Source organism: Haemorhous mexicanus, chromosome 22 (genome assembly GCF_027477595.1).
Source record: "Haemorhous mexicanus isolate bHaeMex1 chromosome 22, bHaeMex1.pri, whole genome shotgun sequence".
Taxonomy (NCBI): domain Eukaryota; kingdom Metazoa; phylum Chordata; class Aves; order Passeriformes; family Fringillidae; genus Haemorhous; species Haemorhous mexicanus.
In genome coordinates this window covers 8,035,317-8,061,718 of record NC_082362.1, presented here as the reverse complement: position 1 = coordinate 8,061,718, position 26,402 = coordinate 8,035,317, and the positions used below count along the sequence as shown (strand labels likewise).

Here is a 26,402-nt window from a genome sequence, read left to right as displayed (position 1 = left end):
CGTCAGCGCGGGAACGGGGCGGTGTCGTGACGTCATTCACGGAGCGGCACCGGGACCGGGAACTGGAGTGGGATCGGGATCGGGATCGGGATCGGGCCGTGCTCGGGAACAGCCCCGGCAGCGGGGCGGGAGCGGGTCCCGCCGCTCTGCCCGCCCTGGTGAGCAGCGGCCGCGGCGCCCCGGCCGTGCCGGGCTCCTCAGGACACGGAGCGGGGGACGGAGATGGGGAAGCGGCTGGAGCAGCACCCGGGAAGGGCTGAGGGAGCCGGGGCGGCACAAGGGGATCTGATCCGTGTGTGTGAATACCTGCGGAGGGTGACAGGGGCTGCACCGGGCTCTGCTCGGCCAGGGAGTGCCCCTGGCGTGAGGAGCATCCTGTGGGCAGCGAGCGGTGCTTCCCACGGGACCTGTGTCTGTGTGGGGGCATCTCCGAGACACCCGTGTGTCTCTGGGGAATCCACGTGTAAAAAAAAAACATCTTAGGAGTTGTTTTAAAACGTCCTAAAGGATGCCATTCCTTGGTTGGGATGGGGTGCCCAGCTAGCCCCCCTGATGCTCAGTGTCCATGGTGACCCCAAGGATTTCCCACTGTGTCCTGTCCTGTCTCCTTTGCAGGGGAGAGCCCGTGCCTGTGGGATGGACAGCAGCACCTTGCCAGCAGTGGCAGAAGAGCTCTTGAGGGAGATCAAAAAGGCTTTTCAGGAGACCTCGCAGGGTATGTGGGGGATGCCACAGGAGTGGCCGGGCACGGGGCCTGTCACACCCCGGGCTTGACAGCTCGCCTGCAAGCAAAGCTGAGTTAATGGAAGAAATAACAATTGATGATTTTCGAGTATATCAATAACAAAGAAGAAGACAAAGCAGTTAGTATAAAAACAGATTTTAAAAGATACATGAAAATTTTTGTAAGCTAAACTGCGTGCATAAGTAAATGTGTATACGTGCCTTATTAAATTTCTGTAAAATTTTTGGTAATTATATTAACACTAATTACTTTGTACTAATTAATCTAATAAGTTATTGTAATGTAGTTAATGACTTAAAATTATGCTTTGTTAAGACTATATAAGCTAGAAAACACAGAATAAAACCTTTTTTCTTATAAACTAGTCACGCAGCACCCTCACCTCACACAGCGCTGATGAGGGCCCCGTGCCTCCCCTTTCCCACCTGACCCTGCTGTCTCAGGGACCTCGATGTCCCTTTTTGTGACAACAGACAGGTGTGAAGCACAGGTAATGAGGAGCAGCCCCTCCTCCAAGTCATATTCAAAAATCACACCAGTTTGGACTCGGTAGTGTGAGATTTAGGGGTTCTGCTGCTTCTTAGAGCTCCTGGTGCCCGCGGTCACACCTGAGGGATGATAAATTAATGCTCCGGGCAGGAATTCTGCTGTGCCCTCTGCACTGCTGGTGCACAGACCCACCAATCCCACCACGGGTTGGAAAGGGGAATTTCCCAAAGCCGTGTCCTGGCTGACCGGCAGAGGGGGTGTGCTGCTGATCCCAGGGCGAGGAACAACTTCCAAGGTTTCAGTGGCAGGAGCACCAGCCAGCACCGAAATCCTGGCCAATTCCAGCAGCTAGTTAAGAGTAATTACCTTTGCTGAATCTGTGCTGAGAGAATATTTGTGTTTGTGTTTGCTGGATGAGCTGGACAGAATGGCTCTTCCCAAGGAAAGGGTCTACTGAAGGAATATTTTTAACTGCACAAAACCCAAACAAATAAGAATTCAGATAAATCTGTCTTGAGCACTATGTGGGAGTGAGGGATGGGCAGAAACTGTCAGAGTGACCCCAGTGACAGCTTTTTGGCACACTTAGACTATGGCTTCTGTCAGGTTAGAGTAGATCCAAAATCTACACGTGAACTTTTAAAAGAGCTTTACAAATCCTGATGTGCACTAAGCAAAAAAAGAAGTTCACATCCCTTTAAAAACCTCCTTCTTACAGCAGCAGAGTGGTACTAAAGCACACATTGAGACAGACTGGAGACAAACTGATTGATCCCTTTGCAGAATTAAACTCCAATAAAGCTGGAAAATTCAAACCAACAGTGCAGGTCATAGAGAGTGTTTTGAATTGTCGGAATAAAATTATTTTAAAGTCAAAAATCCAGATCTTCCAGTGGGATATGGAGGCAGAGTACATTGTGTCCCCTGGGTGATAACAGAAAGATCAGAGTGGACAAGCAGAGCCTGAGCTGTGAGCTCCAACAAACACAATTTGCTGGAGTGTAACTTTCCATTTTAAGGAGAAGTTCCAATAAATGGAAACACAATGTTTCAGTGGGCTGCAGTAAAAGCCATAAACCCTGCAAGACTGTGCTGGGAAAAGAACAACATTTTTAAAGTTGTGAGGCCTGACTTCTCAACTCATGCCAGGAGAGCTTCAGGGAAAACAATATATATATATATATATATATATATATATATATATATATATTTAACCAGCTTCTTAAAGTGACAGAGTAAGATGCTGAGGCCTCCTGCCTTTTATTGGGAGGTTTTAAAAATAGGATGTTGTAAAAGAAAGTACATTTGGGCTTCTGCTTTTCTTTTTAAAATGAATCCCTGTGGCTGTGATTGCTCTGCTTGATAAGTGCCTCAGCACTGCTATCATGGATCATTTTTCTGCTCCTTGTTGCTTTTTTGGTGGCTATAGAGGATGTTGAGAGTTCTGCAGTCCTGTGTGGCCCCTGGGGTACCTTGGGGGGACAGTGACCCCCCTGTGATGTGAAATTCTGCAAAATCATGTTTCCTTTTCTTTCTGTTGCAGTTCCTGATGACCTGCTGCTGGGGTGAGTGTCCTCTGCTTCAGTTCCTGCCCCAGTGTCCTGCTGTTGCTGGGGCAGTTGGTGGTCAGCTCTCATCCTGGTTTTCCCCTGTGTTTTGACCCAGTGCTGCTGAAACACAGAAATGCTGGTGGTTTTCGCAAATGAAGGTTCTGAAGGGTTTTTTTTCAGAGATTCACAAAATTATCTCTGTATCACTGCATCTCCTGTGATAACTTGCTCTAATTTAAGCCCAGGATATTTAACCTGAGCTCTGGGTCCAGCCTCAGCTCTGGAAGGAGTTTGCTGTGGGAGTGGGTTGTGTTCCAGGGTGATTCATCCCTCTGCCTTCCTGCCCCTGTGAGCACCCTGAGCTCACTGCTGCTGTTTGAGTCATGGGCACGTGTGATGGAGAGGGAGAGGTGTCCTGAGCATCACCCTGCTCCAGGGAAATGTTAACTTGGAGACTGAGAGTTTTCATCTGTTTGGGGGTGGTCTCAGGTCAGCTTTGTCACCCTGTGAATACTTTCATCATTCCCAGCAGTGACCTAAGAGATCCAAGTTTCACAACTTCAGCCTCACCAGTTGGTGTTGAAGGTGGAGAAGGGGCATTGTCACAGTGAAAGAGAATTCTCAGATTTATCTTTAACCTTGTGTTCCTGCCTGCTGGGGGATGAGATCACCAGGAACCCTCCAGGCCCTGATGCCTTTGTGCTAAAGTTATCTGACACAACACCTGGGAAAGGTGTGCTGCCTCCCTCTCCTGGGACCACAGTGGCTTTTGAAAGGTGGGATCAGATTTGAAAGCTTTTGTTTCCTTCTCCTCAGAAAAGAAAAGAGGAGATAAATTCCCGTCTTAAATTTAATAATGGTGGTAACTCTTGGCAGCAAGATTTTCATGGATTCCCTGCATCCAGCAGCTCAGAAGTATCCTGATTTTATTTCCCAATCTCTTTCAAATCTCCAAAGTCCTTGAATTTCCTGTGGGCATTTCCTGTTGAAATGATCAAATTATATGCACAAGAAAAGAATTCCCTAGATTTGAAAAGAGTTCCTGAAACTCACTGAACTCAGCCCCCTTCTAGTCCCAAACCTAATCATGAAGGAATGTCTTACGTTAAGTGTTCCCCACCCACCTCCTCAGATGGAGCCAGCCCTTCTTGCCTTGAGTTTGTGCAAGTTTTGGTCTTCCTGGAATCTGTCTGTCTGCTTGGCTGCTTATCAGTCAGCTTGACTCAGCCTTGCTGGGGCTCTGCCTTGCTCTGTCCTCCCTGCACTTGGAAACTTTCCCCTTTCTCTTGGTCTCCTGCTCTGTTTGGTGCTATCTCTTCATCACCACTGATTTCCTTGTTGTTTACCCTTGGAACCAATCTAGACTACACAGATTTTTCTCAGCTGGTGAAAGGTCTGTAAAGTTAACTGAGTTGCCCCTGAGCTCTTTGGAAACACTCAGAGCAGCTGGATTTACTGGTCTAGAATGACTTTGGAGCCCACAAGCTGTCTGGACAATAGGCTGAAGGTGCAGATGTCCATATTTAACACACACTTTATCCTATAGCCCTGCACAGCAGCAGCAGGAGACAAAATCCCCCTTTGGGATGTGCAGTGATCCCCATCCCAGGGACTCCCTCATCCATAAATGCTGTGCATCCCTGAAAGGGAAAGGGTTTTTAGGGAGAGTGGAGGGACATCAGGCACGTGCTGCCCCTGGGTGTTTGTCTAGGATAACTTGGCTGTCTCTGAGCCCTGCTCCTAGCTGGGTCACAGATGTAAAACTCCACTCCATGTGCAGTGGAGTGTCTTTAGTAATTCCCTGATGTTCTCCAGCTTCCTCCTGATGCAGTTTGGTGGGTAGAGAAAGGATAATTTATCCCTCAGTTGTGACTGTGATGGAGGAGATGTGATCACTACAAGATGACTCACTCATTCCCCAAGGTTTGAACTGATCTCCAGGGGATGAGGAAGGAACCCCAGTTCCTGTTGCTCCAGGAACTATGGATCATCCTTGCACTCCCCTTTCTCCAGGGAGCTGTGTGCTCCATGCCTGGAAGTGGGATTCCAGGGCAGAGATTGAGGGAGGGTCTAGGGCAGCACATCCAGGACAGCCTGGCTATAAAGCTGAGGTGTCCCAGAGCACGAGCCCCTTTTGCCCTGAGCACTGCCAAGTCTGGCTCTGTGTGCTCCACTAAAATCCCTGGTTGTGCCTTTGTGCTCGTGGGACATTTCCAGTTGCTGCAGGAAGGAAAAATGTCTTACCTTTGCAATGGGCTCCTTCAGGGCTGCCTCTGTGCCCTGAGGCTGAGCCAGGGGATCTCCCTTTGTGCTGTGACCTAACTAGAGACACGTTCTCTTCCAGGCTGAAGTTCATTTTTGGCCCATCTGCAGTCCCAGCTCTGGATTTGGTGGATCAGCATTCTGTCACCCGGGTCAGGTCCCCCAGTGGAAGGATTCTCTACCAGGTACATGCTTCTCTTGGCTCCTCCTTTCTGCTGGTTTCCAGCTGGCATCTGAGACAGTGTTTTCCATCCTGCAGAGCATGGATGAACACAGGGAGGACAGCAGTGTTTTACAGCCTCCTGAAGTGACACTGGAGAGCAGCAGCCACAGGCTGGAATTAGAGCAGCACGGTTCAGAGCCATTTTCTCTGTGGCTCCCAGCCAGCCAGAGACAATTTATGTGTTTGTGGGCATCACAGTCAGGAGGAAGTTTTCCAGGGATTGCTAATTTTGCTTTATTACTCCCATCCTATCCTGCAGAGGAAGTTCTTCCTCTTGACCAGTTGTACACAACTCATCATTATCTGCCATAACTCTGTTTCTTTCCTGTCATGACCTCTGCTTGGCAGGAGATCCCTGCTGCCTGGGAGGGAGCAGTGCAGGCCAAACCCCTGGGTTTCACTCTGGCTCAGTGTATTCAAGGCTGTGAACCACAGAAACCTCCCCATGAAATGGCATTTTGGGGAGAAGAGCTCACCTCAGCCTGAGATCAGTTACAGCACAGGGTGGGAGTCAGGTGAGGAGCCATTGGTACTTCATTCTCACCTTCCTGTACTGTGCACAATTCCTTGTCCTGTGGTCCCCCAGCACTGGTGGCATCTCTTTTGGGACTATCCATGCTGTGAGCCATTGACCAGCTGCATCCAGCCCATGGCTGTGCCCTGGCTGCCCTGTGCCCCAAAGATTTTGGTCAAAAAGCACCAATTCCTTCTCCTCATCACTCCCAACCCCTCAGGTAGCACAGCCCCTCCAAGGCTGGGCCTGGTCTGTGCTGTTCACTAGAGAAGTGAAAATGTTCAGTGATGCTCAGTGCTGCAGCACCCGAGAGGAACATTTCCAAGTATCCCCTCTGCAAAGGACCTTTTCTCCTCCCCTGAAGGTGCTTTGGGGTCCTGTAGGGTGAGAAAAGAGCTGTGAAGTCAGGGCTGGGCTGCCACAAACCCTTCTCACGTGTTCAGAGCTTGCCCTGCTTGGTTTGCACATGGAGCCTTTATCACTTCTGGGGCCATGGAGAGGACACAGCCCCTCCAGGGGGACATGAATCATAACCAGGGCTCAAGAACAGCCTTGGATTGCAGTTGAGGGCTTGCCTGTGGATGTTTGGTAAAGCCTAGGAAGCTTCCAGCACCCTTAGACAGCAGCTGCCTTCCTGATTAACTGAATGCTCAAAGGCTTTCCCTTTTTTACTGTTGCTTGTCTGAAAATGTCTCTGGGCAGAGAATGGTCACATTCCCTTTGTCAGGCCCTGCAGACTAAGGCAGAGCTTTGCTGGGCATCAATTTAATAATTAAATATTAATAATATTAATAATATGATATTAATAAAGGGCCCAGTTGGTGCACACTGAAAGGAACAAGTGTCTTCTGCCTCTGCAGGGAGAGGGAGCCTCTGGTTTCCCTGTGGAGAAGGAACCCCTGGCCAGGAGGGTCAGGGAGTTAATGCAGGACAAACCTCCAGGAAGGAGATTCCTGTGTGCCTCCAGCTGCATTCCTCTTCTGTGGAGCTTGATTGCTGATGAGTTCATTAACAGAGGAATCTGAAGAGATATTTTCTCTGGGGGTGTGAGGTTGGTGCCATTGTGAAATTCTCCCTCATCACAGCTGTCTGAGATGCAGAAACAAAGAGCAGAGTCTACCCTGGGGCTGGAGCAGTGACAGGAACCCATCGGGGGTCATAGAAACCCAGCCCCTGGGTGGGACACTGCACTGCAGCCACTGGCTCTTCATTCCTGGGTAGGAATGTGTGGGAATGTCCCCCAGCTGTGCTCCTGGAGAGAGGGGCATCCATGGCTGCCTGGACACTGCACAATCATCCCTGCTAATTATCCCCCACAAAGTCAGCCCTGCCATTTGCACCCAGATGTGGTTCAGCTGGAATGTGAGGTGGTGCTTCCACTTGCAGCTGGCTCTGGAGAGCTCTTTGAGGCCATGGGGCTGGTTCTGTTGTGAAACTCCTTTGGGTCATTACAGCCAAGTCTGAGCTGCTGATAATTCCATATCAGCCAGCACATCTCAGGTCCTGCTTCAGGGGAGGAGGGCTCTGCTCAGACAGGCCCTGTGGTGTGGGCAGCCCTTGCCCTCAGGAGCTGAGATGGGAGAAGAAGGAGCCCTCAGTCAAATGAGAGCTGTGATTTGTCCCTTAATGCCCTTCTGTTTAACAGGAGTAGCACTGATGGAGTGTGCCAGGGCTGGGTGCCTCAGAGCTGAAATCATCCCAGGAGAGCCTGGATGACACCTGCCCTGCAGAGCTTGGGGGTCAATCCTGCCTGCTGCAGGGCTGTGGTGGAGCTGTGCTGGATGTGGCAGCATTTGGGGCACCCTTGAGCTCTACCTGAGTGGCAGAGGTGCTGAGCTGTGGCAGTGAAGCAGGGCAGTGCTTCAGCCCTGCCAGCTGGCACCTGCTCTGCTCACATCCTGCACTTTCAGTTCTTTTTTATTTTGTCTTTTTTCATCCATTTCCCAGAACTGTGTGGCAGATGCCCCACAGTGAAGGGTTTGAGCAGCAGGCCCTGGCACAGGCTGTGGTGCTGTCTGTCTGTCCCTGTGCTGGTGCCTCAGCTGACCCTCCTGTGCCCCCACACGCTGGCAGGGACACCTCCGGGGGATTTTTCCTCCTTGAGACCCAGGGATGAGAACAGCAGAGGAAATCTCACCTCAGGGCCAGGGAGCACCCCAGTGCTTGGCTGGGCTGCAGCTGGCCAGGAACAGAGGCACCTCTTTCTCCCAGTTTTTGGATTTTAGATTTTGCTTTATTAGGCAGAGCTGTGCTCCTGATATCTAGGTCAGGATGGGGGAATGCTGAGCTCAGCCCAAATGTGGCAGTGTCTGTCTGTGGCTCCCCCCCTCCCCAAAGAAAAACACTTCTGAAGGGAAGGCACCAGCAGAATCCTTCATCTTGGAAAAAGCAATCAAAGGGGCTGCAGGAAAACAAACTTACCACAAGTGAAACAAACTCAGCCTGCAGTAAAAGGAGGACCCAGGGTAAAGGCCAGACTGAAAAAGAAAAAAAAAAAGGTTTACTTTGAAATGGGAATGTGAGTTTTGTGTCCTGGATCTGCTGGGAGTGAGGGGGACTTTGGGGCATTGGCATTTCTGTGGGAGAGCCTAAACTTCTGGGTGTTCCCTGTAGGGCAGAGGGGCAGGGGGAGCTCCAGGGGACAGGAGAAGGCTCCTCTTGGAAGTGCAGCTTTGGACAGGGAGGGACAATGTTCCTCTGGAGGGCCTTGGGATGCCTGGGATGTCCTGGAGGGGAGCAGCACTCTGCAGAGTTCCACTGCCTTTTCACTTTTTGTGTTTATCTTTGGATCTGGGGCTGTGTGTGCCACAAACCCAGCCAGAAGGAGAGGGCTGGGCCCTGTGCAAGTGTGTTCTGCTCCTGCAGGTCCTTCCCATAGGTTGGGCCCTTAAAGTAGTTTCCTCAAAGCTATTTTCCAGTCTTGAAGAGACCAAAATAGAAATAATAATCCCCAGGCTGGCTTTCCTATGCCCTGTAGTCAGCTCCAGCAGCTCACAGGTTGCTCCATGCTGGAAAAAAATGCTTCCCTCACCTGTTTGCTCACCCTGGTGCCTCAGTACCAGCCTTGCAGGGAACAGCATGTGGGAAAAGCAGGCAGTGCTGTTCCCAAAGCAGAGATGGAGCAGGGAGGCTTCTCTGGAGACTTCAGCTTTGTTTATTCAGGCAGATCTGGATTCCAGTAGCTGCAGCTGGTTCTGAGAGCTGAACAGCCTTCGTGGCTGGGAAAGGAGAGGCCTCCCTGCAAGTGCCAGTGCTGCTCTCTCCTGTCTGGTGGCTCTGGGGTCACACCTGGGCTGTGTGTGACAAGGTCTCTGTCATTTCCACCTCTGAGCCTGCTCGGGCTGGGAGGGAGCTCACAGGAGGGGCTGGCACTCGATGGAGCTCAGGGAGTGGTGCCACCACCCCTCTCCTGGTCCCTGGGGCTGGGATCTGCTGCAAGCACAGGTACAGGACACCCTCACCTGCAGGGAGAGGAGCTTCTAGAGAGCATGAGAAACCTGAGGAGCTTCAAGCTAAGGTGGGTCACTGCAGTGCTTGGGGACACTTCTGTGCTGTGACATCTCCCCCTCTCTGCTGGGGCAGTGCAGACCCAACCTGAGTGAGAGAAATTAAAGTGAATCCTGCCCCTGACTCCTCATCTGCCTCTGTTTCAGGTCCTTGGGAGCTCAGGCAAACTCTACACCTGCTACAGCTCCTGCCACTTCTGCACCTGCCCTGCCTTTGGGTTTTCTGTGCTGCAGAAGAGTGAGAGCCTTCTGGTGAGTTCTGTGCCTCAGCCTGGGGCTGCCATGGGGAGGGGACAAGGCTCTGCCCTGCCCCTTGAACCCCAAATTTCTCCCCAAACACGAGTGTGGAGCCTGACCACTGTGTGGCCTCTGGGAGCCCCAGATTTTGGGTGCTGGGAGGGCTTTTGGTGGCCAGCAGTGGTGGGGAGGGTGCCAGGAGCTGTGTGCCAGCTCCCTGCATGGCACTGTCCTGGTGGCAGAGCTGGGGACACTGAGCACCACCTGTGCCAGGAGGGAACCACGTTCCTGGGGGGCTGAGCACTTCACTGAACCCATTTTGGCCAGGATGGATTCCTGAGCCTGGCACTCCAGCCTTGCTCCTGCTGTTGACTTTGCAGTGCAAACACATCCTGGCTGTCTACCTCAGCCAGGCCTTGGGAGCCTGCCAGGAGCTGGCTGTGTCTGAGGAGCAGCTCACAAACATCCTCCTGGCTGAGGAAGAGGATGAAGGATGAAGGAGGAAGAATTTGGATCACTCCTGGCTGTGTAACTGGCATTTTTAATATTTGCAAGGCTGTCAAATGCTCATTGAGGCTGGTAGAGTTCTTCCTGTGCTGCAGCCAAGTGTGACATTAATTAGCACCCTGGCACTGATAAATTAATTAATTAGGCCTCTGTTGACTTCAGTTTGATTTATTTATGCTGGTTTTGGGATTTCTGAAGATGTTTGAGCTAATCTGTAATGATTGTGGTGTGAGGATGCAAACAGTCCTGCAGGTCTCAGTGATCCGCAGATTAAGGAGCTGCTGTGGCTCTTTGCAGGTGGCAGCTCAGAGCAATTTCTGATTTTTCAGTGGCAAACCTGGTCCAGGGACTAGGACAGGGACCCCTCAGCACCCTGAGACTGGTGACAGCTCTGTGCCTCCACTGGAACAGGATCACCGTGGTTGCTGTGCTTTAAATCAAACATTTTCAGACACACTGAGCACCTCCAGGCTGCTTCCCTGGGAGCCAGCTCCTTCCCTGGGAGCCAGCTGTGATTCCCTGTCCATGCTCTGTGCTACCTGAGGGCAGTGTGGCCTCTCCTGCTGAATCAGCCACCAGAAATAACGGGGCACAGGCTGAGCCAGGTGGTGTGGGTGGTAAATGAAGCATTTTGGATGAAAATAACAGTTCCTGCAAATACAAAATCTCAGCAACATGAGGAGAACACTTCCATCCATGTACAGCAGAGCAGGGACAGCTCTATAGCCACAGCTGCACTGGCACAGAAAGTTCCTCTGCTGCTTTTGCTTCACATTTTTATGAGAAATGAGCTTTTTATTGAGGGGGGCAAGGGAGGTGTCCTATTTTTATTTTGCCTGGAAATATGTTTGGCTCAGATCCACAAAGGCATTTCATGTGCCCAAGTGACCTTGGCTTGGCCAGAGTTAATGCCTGACAGCCCAAAGGCACAGCTGGACTAGGGATGCTCCAATCCACCTGCAGGAATTCTGGCTCATGAGAGGCATGGGAAGGGAGCAGTGGTGGATGCTGAGCTGCACTGGAAGCTCTCACATGTGCACAAGTGTTCTGGGACCTTCTCTCTGGGTGTTACAGCACTGAGATTTTCACTCTGTTGCTGCTGTGAGAGTTTGGGTTGGTTCCAGGAAGCCAAAGGGAGAGATTCCATCCTTTGTTGTGAGGATAAATGTGGCTTGCAACCACTTGGCAGCACTGCCAGGGCTGCAGGTGAAACCCTGCTGCTTTCCAGCCCTGATTAACAGGAGGAACAGGGCCAAGGATAACCCAGAAGGGAAGGGATGGAGGGAGGAGAGAGGCAGGCCCTGCCCGGATGGCAGGAGGTGGCCCTGGCTCAGCTGGGCCCTGGCCAAGGCAGATGCAGCAAAGCTGAGAGGGGCTGGTAAAGGAGAAGCACCTGGGACAGGGACTTGAACTGCTCAGACTCGTGCTGGAAGTGCCCAGATGTGAGACACTGAGCTGTAGCTAAATTTGGACATTGTATAAACACTGCAAAGCCATCCAGAGCTCTCTGGTGATTTCACCCAGGTCTGGGGCTGAGCTGCTCCAAGGGCAGTGAAATCCAGCACTCCCAGGGAACCATTCCCTGTGCATGGTGGGCCCAGAGTCATTCCTGCAGCTGCTGCCTGCAGCTCTTGCCAGCTGGCAGAGGAGATGCTGCAGGAACAAGATTTCTTCAGCTTTTCAATTGATTTTACACCATATTTGTCATTATATATGCCAGAGAAATATATAATGAATATATCTTGGGGTCTTGTACCCTCCTTTTAGTGCAACAGAATTTTAAAAAATATAGAGTTGATTTCTGTGTGATTCAAGTACAATTTTCCAGGGATAAAAATATGAAAATTACTATTGGAGGAGGGGAAAAGCATTCACAGCTTCTGGGGGTTTGAGGGCTGCAGGTGTGCCCCAGCCAGACCAAGCTTTAGGAGTCAGGTGAGCTGCAGCATCCACCTCTCACAACTAAAACCTGCACTTGTGGAGGCTCTGCAAGGCTGGCAGAGCAAAAACCCAATTGTGGGGCTCGTGTCCCCAAGGCAGAGTGACACTGGCCTTGGTGGCTCTGGCTCAGACCAGCCAGGACCACTGGGGCCCTTCTGCCTCCTGCATTTTGATAGCTGCAAACAGATCTGGAAGCAAACCTGAAGCACTGGGCTGACAGCCCTGTGAACCAAAGTGATTTAAAGGCAGTAAAACCTCTGCTGTAAAGCCTTGGTCAAGTCTTTTCTCAAATCTTTCAGTAAATGGGGTTTCCATGCTGGGCTGGCCAGTTCTGACCTGGTTTTCCCATCCTCACAGTCCCTCCCCTCAGTGCCTGGAACACAGATTCAGTTTCACACCAGCAACTGGGCTAAGTAAGACTTTTTCCCATCAGAGAATACAAGCTGCATCAAACAATTGATGGAATAATTCGGGTATTACCAAAGTGCTGTCAAGTATGAACTTGGAGAACAACTCAAAAAACAGACACAAAATTATTACTCCTAAATGAATCCAAATATTAAAAAATAATAATAATAATAATTAAAATAAAGATCCTATGACTTGACATGAGCAGCACAATTGGGGAAACACCCCCCCAGCAGGTGAGTCTTCCCCAGTCAGTGTCCAGCCTGGAAAGGAAACACAAGGGGATCACAGCTCTCACACCCCCAGGGGTGAGCTGCACTCAGTGTCCCCGCTCAGGTCACTCCTCTACCAGGCACGACATTAATTACAAAAATAAAAATAAAACCAGAGCTGCACGAGTCCATAGAGGTCATGTCTGAGCCCTCGTGGCCCTGCTGTCAGGGGCAGGGCAGTGCCAGGGCGGGCAGGGCAGTGCCAGGGCAGGCAGGGCAGTGCCAGGGCGGGCAGGGCAGTGCCAGGGCGGGCAGGGCAGTGCCAGGGCGGGCAGGGCTGGGCTCAGACGGTCACCGAGGCCGCGGGGGAGCTGATGTTGATGGCAGTCAGGTGCTGGTTGTGCTCCGAGGGACACTTGGGGAGGTCGTTGGCCTTGCAGAGGATCTTGGAGAGGATCTTGCGGAAGGTGCAGCGGAAATCCCGGATCCTGTAGGCGTAGATGATGGGGTTGATGACGGAGTTGGCGTGGGACAGGGTGATGGCCACGTACATCACCCACTCGGGCTTGGAGCTGGAGAAGTCCTCGTGGAAGTGCGTGATGCAGTTCAAGATGTGCAGGGGCAGCCAGCAGAAGGCAAAAAGGCCCACGATGATGGCCAGAGACTTGGCTGCATGGACCTCCTTCTGCAGGGTGGTCCTGGAGTTGCCCATCAGCTCGATCTGGTGCAGCTGCTTGCAGGCCACCATGAATATCTTGATGTAGATCCCCAGCATGATGACGAGCGGGAGCAGCACGCAGCCGAAGAAGTTGAAGTAGACCATGTAGCTCATGGTCACCACGTTCTCAAAGAGGCACGAGATGAAGCAGCCCTGGGGCTCCGTCCCCGTCTCGTTGGTGGCGTTGGGACAGCCACTCATGGCTTTGTTCCAGCCCATCAGAGGGGTCAGTCCAATCCCAAAGGACAGCAGCCACAGCACTGCGATGAGTCCCCTCGCCCGCTTGCCGGTCACCAGGCTGTTGTACCTGCAGCCCCCGGGACAAAACCACGGCAAATGTTACATAAACGAGCACCGGTGACTTCTCTGCAGTTAAAGGCATCAGTGTTTTGGTTAATGAGACAAAAGCCGCACCCACGAGGGGGCCTCACCTCTCTGATCGCCCGAGGGGCAAAACCTCTCACCTGTGTCTCCACCCACACACCGTGGTTTGGGGACGTGACATTTACTATTCCTGAGAGGCGCCAGGCACTGCCCCAGCCCACAAACCCCCTGCAAGGGGAGGGAAGGGACTTGGAGGCTTAAAAAAAGCTTTATCACTGCGTGATCCTAAACCACCAACTGCCAGCAGGGCACGGACAGGGAGGCTCCCTGTGGCTGATGCTCTCTGGCTCTGAGCAGCCACTGCTGGGCACGCTGGGGCAGCTGCTGGGCCAGTTCCTGGGCTGGCCCCGTCCAGCTGGGGCAGTGCTCGTGCCCAGCTCTGCCTTGCAGTCCCACGGGAGTTATGAAGAAGCTCTGCTGTGGCCCAGGGACAGGTTGGTGCAGTGCTGAGCCTGGTGCTGCCCCACACCTTCCTCATCCCACTGAGTCCTTTCATGGCCCCTCCAGCCTTCAGATGCTCAGAGACACAAGCAGAGCTGGAACCTGAAGCAGCAAAAGTCAAAAGTCTGGTTTGGGAGCAACCAGAGCAGCTGCCAAAATCTAAGCATCAGTCAGATCCCTGTCTGGAGATAGGAAGAACCTGCGAGTGCCAGAAGACAACATGAGAAACCCATTCCTGTCCTCTCCACAGCCAGGCAGAGCCTGCTGGCTGCCACACGTCCCCTCCTTCCCACACCCTTCTCTCAGTGCTTGTTTACTCTGGCTTGGCTGCCCTGCTCCTCCTTTGCTAAGAACGTTTGTTCTGATTTTCTTCCGGCCGTGAGGCAGGGGAGGGTTTTATTCCCACAGAACTGCAGCTGTGCCTGTGAATCACTGCACTGCCTCGTGTGAGTGAGCTCCTGCTCCTCCTGCAAGGATGGGGGGACAGTGGGGGTCAAAGAGGGGCTGGGGGAGCCCTCAGCTCCTTCTTCAGGTATCAGCTGGGCTGGCTGGGAGGATGCAGGAGCAGAAGCCACATTTAGGTGCTGCTGAATTGTGGACACAGTCCATGGGTTGGTGTCTGAAAGGTAGATCCAGCCACTGAGGGGCTTCTCCTGCATTTTTCTCTCATTATTAATAAGTTCCAATACTTAGAAGATGAGAAGTTCTCAAAAAGGACATCAGTGAGGCTGAGCCTGTTGCTTTTGAGACCCCACATTAAGTTTTCAGAAGCTGGAGCTGGTCTGGGCTTGTGGGACCTGAAATCATTGAGATTTGAGAAGCTGACAGAAATCCAATCTCTTGGCAAAGTCTGAGTCTTGAGCTACAGCCCTGGCCAAGCTCAGTCAGTGCTGCAGAGGCACCAGGAGCTGCTGCTGTCTCAGCTCTGCAGCTCTGCCTCGGGCTTGCCCTGCTCAGAGGATCTCTCCAGGTGCTCCATCCCAAAAACTACCATGGTGAGACTGGAAAATGCCAAAGGGCCATTGTTTAGAAGCAGAAACTGAAGGAATAGAGGGGTTTGTGAGCTCAGGAGCAGGAGGAGCCACCATGGCCATGCTGAGGTCCCAGGCTAGTGACATTTGGTGCTGCCTCTTGCTGGAAACACTTGGCCCCACATAAGGCTTCTTCCATCTGCTCTTCTCCTGAACTCTTCTGCTAAGAGAAGGCTTGGCTTGAAGGTTTACAAGACCAGTCAAGAAGCCACTGGATGTTCCAGTGGCTGTCCTGGTGGCCTGTTTATTTTAGAGCTGCTGGCTCCTCCCAGCAGAGCTGCAGAGGGACATGGCACGTGCATTTTTATATCTCCTGAGAGAAGATGTGAAAACATGCTGGGCTCCCAGCCTGCAGGAGCCAGAGCTGAGCAGTGGGGAGGGCTGGAGGCCCAGGATAGAGGTGGAGATGGTTTTTCACAGGGAACAACTGCCCTGCTCAGATTAGTTCTTCATTTCCCCAGAATTTGCATGGCAAAGGCCTCCCCCATCTCTCCATCCAGCTGATGGTCACAGCTGTGGCCAGCCAGAAGAGCCCAAGGTGAAAGAGAATAGCCTGATGTCCTAGAGTTGTTCATTAATTACCTTCATACACTTTTTTGGTGGGACCCTGCCTGTGTTGCCCTTAAGTCAACACAAGTTAAGTACAAGCTTAAAAAAATAAATGAATGAATGTCACCAGACCCAGGTATGAGGAGTCTCACAAGCTCTTCCCTAAGCTCCAGGGTCAGACAGTGAGGAACCAACAGGTTTTCACAGCTCAGAATTCTCCAGCAAACCCTTCCTTCATTCTCTTTTAGGCTTAATATTATTAGACAAAAAAAAGCCCATTAAAGTAAATTTACTCACCTAAGTCTGCTCAACTAATGTATAACAAATATTGAATCACCTCTACACTTCCCTCCGGAGGCTTCAAATGTTGCCTTAATGTAAGTAACAGCTGAAGATTTTAAAATGATTTATTGGAATTAAATAACTTGGCAATGTGTTAGTTCCTTCTAAAATGTCTTTACTGGTGCAGTCAGCTTGAAGGCTTTAATTAGCCCAGCTCCCACCCCTGCCCTCTCAAAGGAGCCCTGGGAGGCCGTGGTGGGGTGAGTCAGGCTCCTGTCCTGATGGAAGGAGCTGAGCACTGGCCACCAGTGTCACTGCAGGAGGACAAGGGGCTGCTTGAGGCACAGCTCAGCTCTTGCAGTCCCCGTGGGCAGCTGGGGCTGGACAGGTGTCCCCTGCTCCTGGTGGCCCTCCCACAGCAGCATTCCCGTGGCCCCTCCAAACCCCAGAGTTTTCCTGGGAGAGCTCACAGCAAACACCAGAAGAGCCAGTTCTGGTCAGAAGCCTCGCTCTGTGTGTTGGAGGATGGTTGGGGTTGGGATTTTTGCATTTCTGCTGCCATTTCCTGGGGCTGGGAAGCAGCCAAGGTGCCCAGGCTGGTGCTGAGCACAGCTGGCACAGAGCAGGACACGCTGCCAGCCCGGCCTGGCAGGAGTCTGGCTCCCAAAGGCGGAACTGAGTCATGTCCTGCACGTCCCTGGCATCTGCCACCAGCCCCTGCTGCACCCCGGGGAGCTCAGCCCAGCCCTGCTGCCCCTGAGCTCTGTCAGACAAGGAAAGCCCAGCAGGAGAAATTCAGCTTTTGGGGTGAAGGACTTGGGGCAGCTGGAGGAAACACTGGAATGGGGTTATGGCCACATGATTTGTGTCAGAGAGCAGGAGCAGGAGAGCCCTGCCTGTCCCACATCACAGCCTGGGGGTGCCACCCAGCCCCGGCCTGTCCCTCGTGTCCCTGGGCCAGAGCAGAGCCTGCTCAGGGACTTTGGGCTCTCCCACTGCCTCCAGAGCAGGATCAGCCTCCGATGGACAATTCCAGAGCTTCAACTCCAAAGCCACACAAGGCTTGTGCTCCCCAGCTCCCATCCTGCCCCGTGCCCAGGCTGCTGGATGCAGGGAGAGGAGCAGATGGAGGCTGCAGAGCTGGGACCAGGCAGGTGCTCTGTACAAACAGACAGTGACAATTCATGTATTTCTATTTTAAGTGTGAAGGGAAATGCACAGACACCTCCATTCACAAGGGGTGAGAGCAGCTCGGCTGCCAAGCATTGTGTCCTTGTCACCTCCTCACAGCTGTACTTTGCATCTTGCTCTTTTTTTATTTATTTTTTTTTTTTCAGCTATAACAAAATAAGCACCATTGCTGCCTCTGTGCTCCATGCACAGCCACAGAATGGAGATCACACAGCAGCTGAAATGTCCTGGCAGGACATTTGAAATGAATCATAAATTGCACCTTGGGGGGGGGGAAGAAAAAGAAATGAAAAAGAAACAAAAATAACAAAAATAAAAGAAAAAGAAAAAGCTGTGCTGTTGAAGCAGGAAGGAGTTGGCGGCCAGAGCTGTGCTCAGTGGTGATGCTGTCAGCTGGGGAAGTGGGACATCTGTGAGTGTCCCTGTCCTGGGCTGACAAATCACTTCCTCCTGCATCTGTCCCCATTGTGCGGGGACAGCAGCAGCACTGCCGGCCTTCCGCTGGGCGGGACTGCCACACTGCCAGCGTCACAGTGTCACACTGCCACAGTGTCACACTGCTACACAGCCACACTGCCACACTGCCACAGTCATACTGCCACAGTGTCACACTGCCACACTGTCTGTCACCCACCAGCCCGGCTCAGGTGAGCTCACGGGTCAGGAGCAGGAGGAGCAGAGGCACGGGCACCCCCAGCCCTCTCGGGTGGAAGGGAGTGTCCCCTCCCTGGTCCCCGTGTCCCCAGCCACGAGCCGGGGCTGTCAAACACCTGTAGGTTTAAAACCTGCCCTGAATATTCTCATCCATGCCCTCACCCCTCCTGTGAGCCCTCCCTCCCCAGCTGGCGACAGAGCCGGGAGAGGGACAGAGGGGCAGCCCCCGGCTGGGGACAGGGGACAGGCACGGGGCTGCGCAGCGATGTGGGAGGGAGGAACACGGGAGATATAAAACCTGCAAATGTCACACGGCCGGGTAATCTGGGGGGTCACTCGGGAATCTGCAGCCGGGGATGCTGCGGGGGGCTCGCAGCCCTGCACTGCCAGAGCGGCCCCGAGCGCTTTGCAGGTGAGATCTGCCCGTGCTCGCTGCTCGGCAGGGTGAGAAAAAGCGGCTGAAAGCCGAGCTCAGACCCCGGGGTGTCAGCGGGGTGGGCCAAGCCGGGCTGGGGCAAAGAGAGGCCAAAGAGCGCAGGAAGGAAATGAGCTCAGCCCCTCGCCCTGCGCGCTGCTCCCACGCTCCGGCAGCCAAACAGCAGCAGCTGCCCCAAAAGGGCCCTGTGCCTGCAGGAGTGGGACTGGGGTGACACTGGTGTGACAGTGGTGAGGAGTCAGCCTGTCATACTGGTGCGATCCTGGTGTGGAACCAGCGTGCTTTGTGTTCCTGGGGCAGCCCTTGAACACGGCCCCGCGGTTCTCCCCTGTGGAAGGGCTGAGCTCCTCCTCAGCCCCCCGGTGCTCTGCGGCCCAGCCTTATCAGCCCTATCAGCCTGCTGGGGCCTGGGGCTGGGGGTTTCTGTCCTCCCCGAGGGTCAGGCCTGGCTGTGCAGCACCAGGGGCTGAGTTAAAGGTGCCTGGCAGAGGGGAGATAGGGGCTGGGGTCAGGGGCAGCTGTTTGGGAGCGATCCCGGGTCCCACACGGCGCTGCCCGCTGCCCCTCCCAGCGCCGGCTGACGGCGATAGCAGATAAGGGGGGATGGCAGATCCCTGCTGGATCCCTCCTTCTGCAATGAAAGGGCTGGAACCCCCTTCCCAAAGTTTTCAAAGCGCTGCCTTTCCCCCCAGCAGCCCCACCGAGCTGCGGCTCAGCTGCCCTGGCTGCAGAGCCCAGGGGCTGGGGGATGGGGCAGGGTCAGCCCCAAGCCCACCCAGCCCATCCCAGGAGCCCCAGGAGCCCAGCCCGTCCTTCCTCCCTGCCTGGGCACTTCCAGGCTGGACAGAGCTCCCAGCCTGTGCCAGCACAAGGGGCACAATACCGTGGAAGGTTTGAGCAGTGAGAAAGAGGGACATGGCCAAGAGCTGCTCCTGCAGGGACTGTGCACTGTCCCTTGTCCCCAGCAGCTCTGGTCCCAGTGACACCAGTGCCCACAGGGCACTGCAGGGTGGCAGAGCAGGGACACCCACAGGGACACACCCCCACTGATGCACTCCCAGGTTATTTGTGGCTCCTGTCCAGGCCTGATGTCATCCACTGGATTAGGAGTTAATCCTCTCTTTGGATTGCACAAATTCCCTAAACTCAGTCCCTTCTGCAAGCCTGAGAGCCTGAGGACTGACACATCTGTAGGCACAGCTGGAGTCACCAATTCCTGGCATCTTGTGGATCAAATACAGTAAGAGGAGTCCCCAAACCCCCCGTGGTCACTGCCTGGGGCAGCCCAAGGCTGGGGCAGAGCACTCCTCAAAGTCTCAGTTTCGTGGTCTGTGCTCATTGCTCTGGCAAACAGCAAATTTCATAAAAGTCCCAAGCAGCAGCTTGATAATTAACAAAGCAAAAACTTGCAACTTCAAGATAAAACAGTTTCTGACAAAACATTTCAGATTTGTGTATTTTTTGCAGGGAGAGGTCAAAAGATCTTCTGGAGCAAAATTCTGCTGGATTTCAGAAGTTCATTAAAAAAAAAAAAAACCTTAAAATTAACCTGTGTGTTTTTACAGACTGAGCTGGCCAAAACAGAATAAAAACCTTCTAAATCCAAAAATCTGGGTTCCGACTCAGCCTGGAGATCAGTGCCCTCAGCCAACAGCCTGGAGCCAGCCCTGACATCCCTGATGCTCTCTGGCATCCTTGCTGTCCCCCAGCTTCTGCAGAGGGGGCAGAGGTCCCAGAGAGGTCCCAATTCCTTTTCCTGTCAGGACTTTTGTTTTTTTGGGAGGGAAGTGGCCTCGGAGGTGCGGAAAAGATATAAAAATCTGGGACATGCATTTTAAGGAAACCAGGCTGCTCACAGCTAAAAATAGCTGTGATTTCCCCTCTCTACTTTATTGCCACGAGGGCACATGTGATTATTCCTGATTTTGTTGTTGTGTTTTGGCTGCACCCGAAGGCTGGAATGAGTGGCAGCCCTGGGAGAGCCTCCCATGTCCCCTGGGCCCAGCTTGGCTGCCACAAAGTTCCCTAAAGATGTGACAGCTTCACTGCTCAAGTGAACATCCCAACCCTCCTGCCCCTGCTGGGTTTGTGGCACTCCAGTTTGTAACTCAGTGATAAGGCCAGGCACACCATCCTGGGGCTGGAGAGGCTCTGGAAGCAGAATTGGGATGCTCAGGAGTGGGCACAGCACGGGAGCCACAGGGGAGCAGCAGAACTCACCAGGGGTTCAGATGAAGGGCAGTGCAAGGACAGAAGGAAATGAGGCAAGGCACAGGGAGGAAGAGCAGCTCTGTGTGCTGCTGGCACTCACAGAGTGGCAGGTGAACACCAAGAGGATTTTCTCTGCTCCCCAGTGGTTCCAGTCCCACTTGACATCAAACCCCACCAGTTTTCTTTGCTGAGCAGCAGGCTGGGATCTGACAGGGATCTGGGAACAAATCCCTGCTGGGGAACACCTCAGAGGGAGCCCCTCCTCTGCAGCACAGAGCCTCAGCATCAGCCAGGCCACCTCTGGAAAGGATGAGGAGAAAACAGCAACAACCCAAATGTAATCTGTGCCACGAGGCCAGCAGGAAGGAGCTGCACTCCTGCCTTCCTCATGTCAAAGCCAAGGGGGGCAGCAGCTCCTGTGGGACACTGGCAGGAGCGGAGGCAGGTCAGGGCAGCACCATGAACAGATCCTGATCCCATTAACTGATTGGGAATCCATAGGAGGATCCTCTGGCTGCAGGAGGGGCAGCAAGGGCTCAAAGATGTGCAGAAAGGGAGAGGATGTGGCTGGGATTCCAGTTCATAGCAAAGCCTCCCTGGAACATCAGTCCTGCACATCTGCAAGGGGTAAAGCTAAAGATGGGAGAGAACTAAACCCAGGACAAGCAGCAGATCAGCTCAAATCCCAGGGAACTGGGGATCATTTTCCCAGGGCTGGTGCCAGCTGAGGTGTTTAACAGACAGCAGCACCACATTCACTGTCCTGCAGGAGGTACCAGTGCACAGTTACTCAGTGTTTCACTCTCCTTTTGCTCTCTAAATACAGATTCTCTTCTCCCTTCCTAATTCCTGACACGTTTGTTCCAGGCATCCATCCCTACCTACAATTCTTTGCCATGCCAAAGGATTTGGGTTAATGCAAATAAAAGGAAACTCTTTTATTCCACCTACAAATCTTCTTTGGCTCCCAGCTACGGGACTGTGGGGTGAAATCCAGCCCTGGAGGAAGCCAGAGAGCAAAAACCTCTGTGCCAAGTGCTCTCTGCAGGATGGATTTGCTGCTGCTGAGAGATGCTCGATTCCCTGGCTGGGATATTCTGCTTGGAGGAAGTGCTGGGGGTTGAGGCTGGCAGAGGAGAGCTGGGATGGAGCTGGGCACAGGGATGGGCACTGAGGGGTGGCAGCAGCCAGGAGGGTGCAGGAAGAGGGGACAGGGACAAGGAGCTGCATCCTGGTGATGGCCAAGGGAGAAGGGAGCCAGGGAAGGGCTGGGAGCTGCAGCTGCACAGAATGGGCAGCGTGGGTGGGGGCTTCTCCACAAACAGAAAATTCATCAAAAGCAAACAAGTGAAATATGAGTTTCGAGGGACACAAAGAATTCATGGCTTTGGGTCAAATTCAGCAAATATTTTTAGCCAGAAGAGGGAGGGCTCTAAACCACCATTTTTAAAATAAGATTTTTGTTCTGTAGTTCTCCAGATGAGAAGTTGTCAGTTCCTTCCCCAGTGAGGAGGTCTTGACCTCAAAGAGCAGCACAGCCACATCGGAAGGGTTGGGCAACTCAACCCAAAATCTGCCAGGTTGGTCAGGATCACTTTGCTTCACTGAAACCTCTCAACATCCCTGTTCCAGTTTCGCTGAAACAATTTTCCTCTTCCCCATGGGATTTCTTGGTTCAGCCACAGAGCTGAAAAATCCATTATTAGCCTGGCTGTAATGCAAAGTTCTGCTGTGCACCCCAGCCCACAGGCCTGCCCAGCCTCTCAAACAGCTCTGAAAGGGTATTAAATAATGTGGCACAGCCAGTCCTTAATGTCCCTGCAGAGCTTTCCACAGGGAAAGCTGATGGAGCACTGGATGTGACAAAGACACTCATCTGCTCTGCAACAACCACATTATTTATGGTAATCACTGGACAGGGCTGGGCACAAATCATTTTCTTAAACATTTAATACTTCATGGCCTGGTATCAGCCTCTGCACTGGCCTCCAGAACTGGTGTTTAAATGAGAAAAGCTTTTCCTACAGTCTCCATTCCTAGAAATTGATGATCAGCTTCCCATTCCCACAGCACAACCCTGCTTCCAGAAATGGCACATGCTCCTGCCCAGAGAAGGTGGTGGGAGAAGTTCCTCCCCCCTCCCTGCCAGCAGCACTGTGGAATAAAGATGCTGAAGAGAAAACTCCAACCAAGCCTTGCTGGGAAAACCCTGGTACAGTCCAGAAGAGTTTTGCCTGTGTAGATTTATAACCTCCTCTATCCCCTTTTGATTTTGGCTGTACAACTAAAAAAAGCCTTTCAGTATCAGTCCCTAGATCTCCTGTCACCGAGGAGTGGCCTGTCCATTGTCCTGCTCCTCACAGGGAGTACCCCCCTCCTTTGGAAGGAGTTTTTTACTTGCTGCTCCCTTCTGAGAACACTGAAAGAGGCCTCAATGCCAAGATGGAGTTAAATCCAAATTTCACACTTTAGCCAGCCTAAGATGGGACTCCTTGCTCTCCATTTGTGTCCAGCTTGAAAGGACTCATAGGAATAAAGATGTTTGTGCAAATGGAATAAAAGGTTTGGAGTGAGATGGGGTGAGGAAAGCAAAGCTGGGAAAGAATCCTGAAGCAAGGCAAAACTGCCCTGGAATGGGCTGCCCTGATGGAGAGCTGAGGAAACCTGCTCGAGGGCAGGAGTGGGGGAAAAGGAGTGGAGGAAATATTGGCAGTTTCTTCAGTTGGCAAAGCCACTTCCCTCTGCGAGCACAGGAACGATCCCTCAGAGCATTTCTGATCCTCTGCTTCCCCCCGGCTCCCAGCAGAGCACAGACCCCTCACCACAGTTTCCTCAGCTGCAGAAAGTGCTTGTGGAACAAAAACAGAGTTATTGCCTGACAGCTTGTGGCCAGGGGTGTGATTAAACTGAAACTCAAAAATCTGACCTGCTTCTGTAGCTGCTGCTGTGCCGCTGCCCCACCAGCCCGGGAAAGCCCCGAGCGAACGGATGGAAAAGACACCGACAGCATTTTCCGGAGCCAGGGTGGCTCTGTGAGCCCGGCTGGGTGGCTGGGAGGGTGAGAAACAGGGTCAGGGATGCTGGGAGGGTGAGAAACAGGGTCAGGGCTGCTGGAAACAACCTGTCCCTGTCCCTGTCCCCGTCCCCGCTGTGCTGCAGGTCCGCGGCCGCTTGCGCGACATCCCCCGGAATTTCCACGCGCCGCGCTCGCATGACACACAGCCACGCTTCTCCTCCTCGGCCCGATGACTAATTAATATTTGCTCAACCTCTGCGAGGTCTCAGACGCAAGGTGCCAGAACAGGGTGAAAGGGTTTTCGCTTTCGAAGTCGTTTTAGGGTGACTTCACTGCTCGTGCACGGGGCCGAGCGGAATCCAGGGAAGCTGCGGCTTTGCGGAGTTCAGCTGAGGTCCCTGCTCCACAGCCGCCCTGCTTCCCCACAGCCTCTGCCCCCCGCCAGTCCCTGGAGCTGTCCTGCACTCCCGGGAGGATCCATCAATAGCATATTCCCAGGAAGGGACAAGTGAGACAAGGAGGAGACTGAGATGAACAAACTCAGGTGGTTCACAATGCAAAGTTCGGGGTTTGGTGCACTTCAGCTTAAGGAAGCTGCTGCACCAGCCCACTGGAGAGGTGCCTGGGACTTCTATTCCATACAGTTTTCCCCATTTTAATTCAATTCCCATTAATTAGAAGGAAAACAATTCATGTCTTGGATGCTGCACTTGGATGAGACTGAACTGTAAAACTCTAAATCAGCCGTGTGAACCTTTCTGCTCCCCTTTTCTCCTTTCACAGTAGGAAATAAGAGAAAGAGTGGCTGTTCCTCTGTTTAATTACCTGGGAGATGCCTGGACACCGCAATAAAGGGGCTGTATAAATACCTGCACAGATGAGCCACAACCATCCCAAACACAGCCTTACACCACTGCGGGCCCGCCCGAGAAACCCCTGACCCTCCCAAGGCAAACATCCTCAAGAAACTGAACTTCCAGGTGCATTCCGAAGCAAAAGTAGGACACTGATCCCATTCCTGCAGCGACAATCTGGTATTTCCACCACCTGTCAGCAGCAAAACTTTTGGGGCAGCACTAGAGATTAGAAGCTCCTGCACGCCAAGAGCTGTCAGGGAATGTGGCTGCCCGCTCCCACTCCAACCCTTACCTCAGTGGGATCTTGATAGCCAGGTACCTGTCGATGGCCACCGCCAGCAGGCTGAAAATGGAGCTTTGGGTCAGCACCAGCACGAAACAGGCGAAGAAGAGGCAGCTGTGAAAATCCACCTGGAAGCCGATGCTGATGGTGATGGCGAAAGGGATGGCCAACAACCCCACGGCGATATCGGCCACGGCCAGCGACACCAGGAAATAGTTGGTGGCGTTCTTCAAGGTGCTGTTGATGGCCACAGCCCAGCAGACCAGCACGTTGCCAGCGATGGAGAGCACGGCGATGATGAGCTCCAGCACGATGTAGGTGGTTTTCATAGTGTCCATGGCGAGCGCCCAGCGCCGGGAGCAAGCGCTGCTCATGGGAAGAAGGGACTTTCCGCCGGGCGCCCTCCCGCAGGTACCAACACGCCCCGGGGCAGCCGAACGCCCATGTCCGGGCTCCCCGCGGCCCTGGGGGGCCGGAGGGGCGCGGCGAGCCCCGGGTCTCGGCCCCCCGCTGCCCGCACCGCCCGGCCCCCGCCCGGCATCCGCGGGTCCCGCTCAGCGCCCGCCCGCCGCCACCGCCACCCGCGGGGCCATCGGGAGTGCTCCGCCCGGGGCTGCTCCGCCCGGGGCTGCTCCGCCCGGGGCTGCTCCGCCCGGGGCTGCTCCGCCCGGGATGCTCCGCCGCTGCCGCCCGCTCCCGGCGGAAAAGCCGCTGCCGGCGGTGGCGGGGCTATTTCTGCTCACGGGCCGAGCGGGGCGGGGAGTGCGCGGCGCGGAGCCATTGGCCGGGACCCGGCGGCACCGGCACCGCGCCCCCGCAGAGCCCGGCCCCGCTCCCGCACCCCGGCCCCGGCACGGCTCCCCCGACCCGGCGTGTGCGGCTCCGCCGAGGATTTTGCACAATTCGGAACAAAAAGTTGCCCTTGCTGTCCCCAAACTCAAGGACTCCGAATGCTGCTGCTGCTCCGGGACAGCGGAGTTGCCGCGCCGAAAATAACATTCGCCACCAGCAGAGCGCTGACCCAAAGTAGGAGATTTCACAAAATCCTGGCAGCGCTCGGTCTCTCTATGGTTATGGCACAGCGGGGCATTTCCTGATGTAAGAAATGGCAAAATACCACAGATTAGCAAATGCTGTTACTCAGAGTGCTGAAGTGGTTGAGTTTCAGTCTAAGAAGCGTAAAAAAATGTTATACCTGAAGGGGTTGTCTGCTCTGGTGGATCTTAAACCAGCAGGGAAGGTGAAGGTAATTTAATAACTGGTTACCTTTTCATTGCAGGTTTCATGCTTTATATCGTGTTCACCATCAAAACACAGAACAGGATTGAACTTCACACCACTGCCAAAGCATCCAGCAGCACTGAATAGCCCATGGTAGAAGTGGAAAAAAATCAAAACAATTAAAGAAAATAAACCTTCCTGTAGCAAACAGAAAGTAAAAGATAGTGCCATTGATTTACTTTTTTTCTTTAAACAAAGTTGTAAACTAAATCCTGTGGAAGGGAATGTTTTCTGAGGATCCAGAGTTAAATCAGAGCAAAAAAACATATGGGAAAAATAGGATTGAAACGATTCCTTTGGGTGTAGTGCAAATGGAAACATTCCTGTTGACCAGCAACGCTTTGGGTCAGACAGATACAAAGGGGGACTGTTAATTTATATTGAACAAAGTATTTTTTTATCAAGTTGGACAGCTCAGGATGCTTAAAGAAAGCTGTGCCAGGGGTACATTTCATTTGATGGGGACACACAGAG

At 53.1% G+C, this 26,402-nt stretch overlaps 2 protein-coding genes across 6 annotated transcripts; one reads left to right on the top strand and one right to left on the bottom strand.

Moving 5' to 3' along the window:
* Positions 1-4: 4 nt before the first annotated feature.
* Positions 5-26,102, top strand: ZSWIM7 (zinc finger SWIM-type containing 7). 5 transcript variants are annotated; one of them, XM_059866051.1, is made up of 6 exons: positions 8-158; positions 616-715; positions 2,778-2,799; positions 5,129-5,231; positions 9,437-9,541; positions 25,927-26,102. In XM_059866051.1, the coding sequence occupies exons 2-6, from the start codon at positions 637-639 to the stop codon at positions 26,023-26,025; spliced, it is 408 nt and encodes a 135-aa protein (XP_059722034.1). In that variant the 5' UTR covers positions 8-158; positions 616-636; the 3' UTR covers positions 26,026-26,102. The 5 variants fall into 5 exon arrangements, with proteins under 5 accessions (XP_059722031.1, XP_059722034.1, XP_059722035.1 ...); XM_059866052.1 differs by lacking the exon at positions 25,927-26,102 and adding an exon at positions 19,748-19,889; XM_059866053.1 differs by lacking the exon at positions 25,927-26,102 and adding an exon at positions 9,854-10,096.
* Positions 12,377-25,174, bottom strand: ADORA2B (adenosine A2b receptor). Its single transcript, XM_059866047.1, has 2 exons — positions 24,657-25,174; positions 12,377-13,619 (listed from the first exon to the last, which is right to left on the bottom strand). The coding sequence occupies exons 1-2, from the start codon at positions 25,019-25,021 to the stop codon at positions 12,938-12,940; spliced, it is 1,047 nt and encodes a 348-aa protein (XP_059722030.1). The 5' UTR covers positions 25,022-25,174; the 3' UTR covers positions 12,377-12,937.
* Positions 26,103-26,402: the final 300 nt, after the last annotated feature.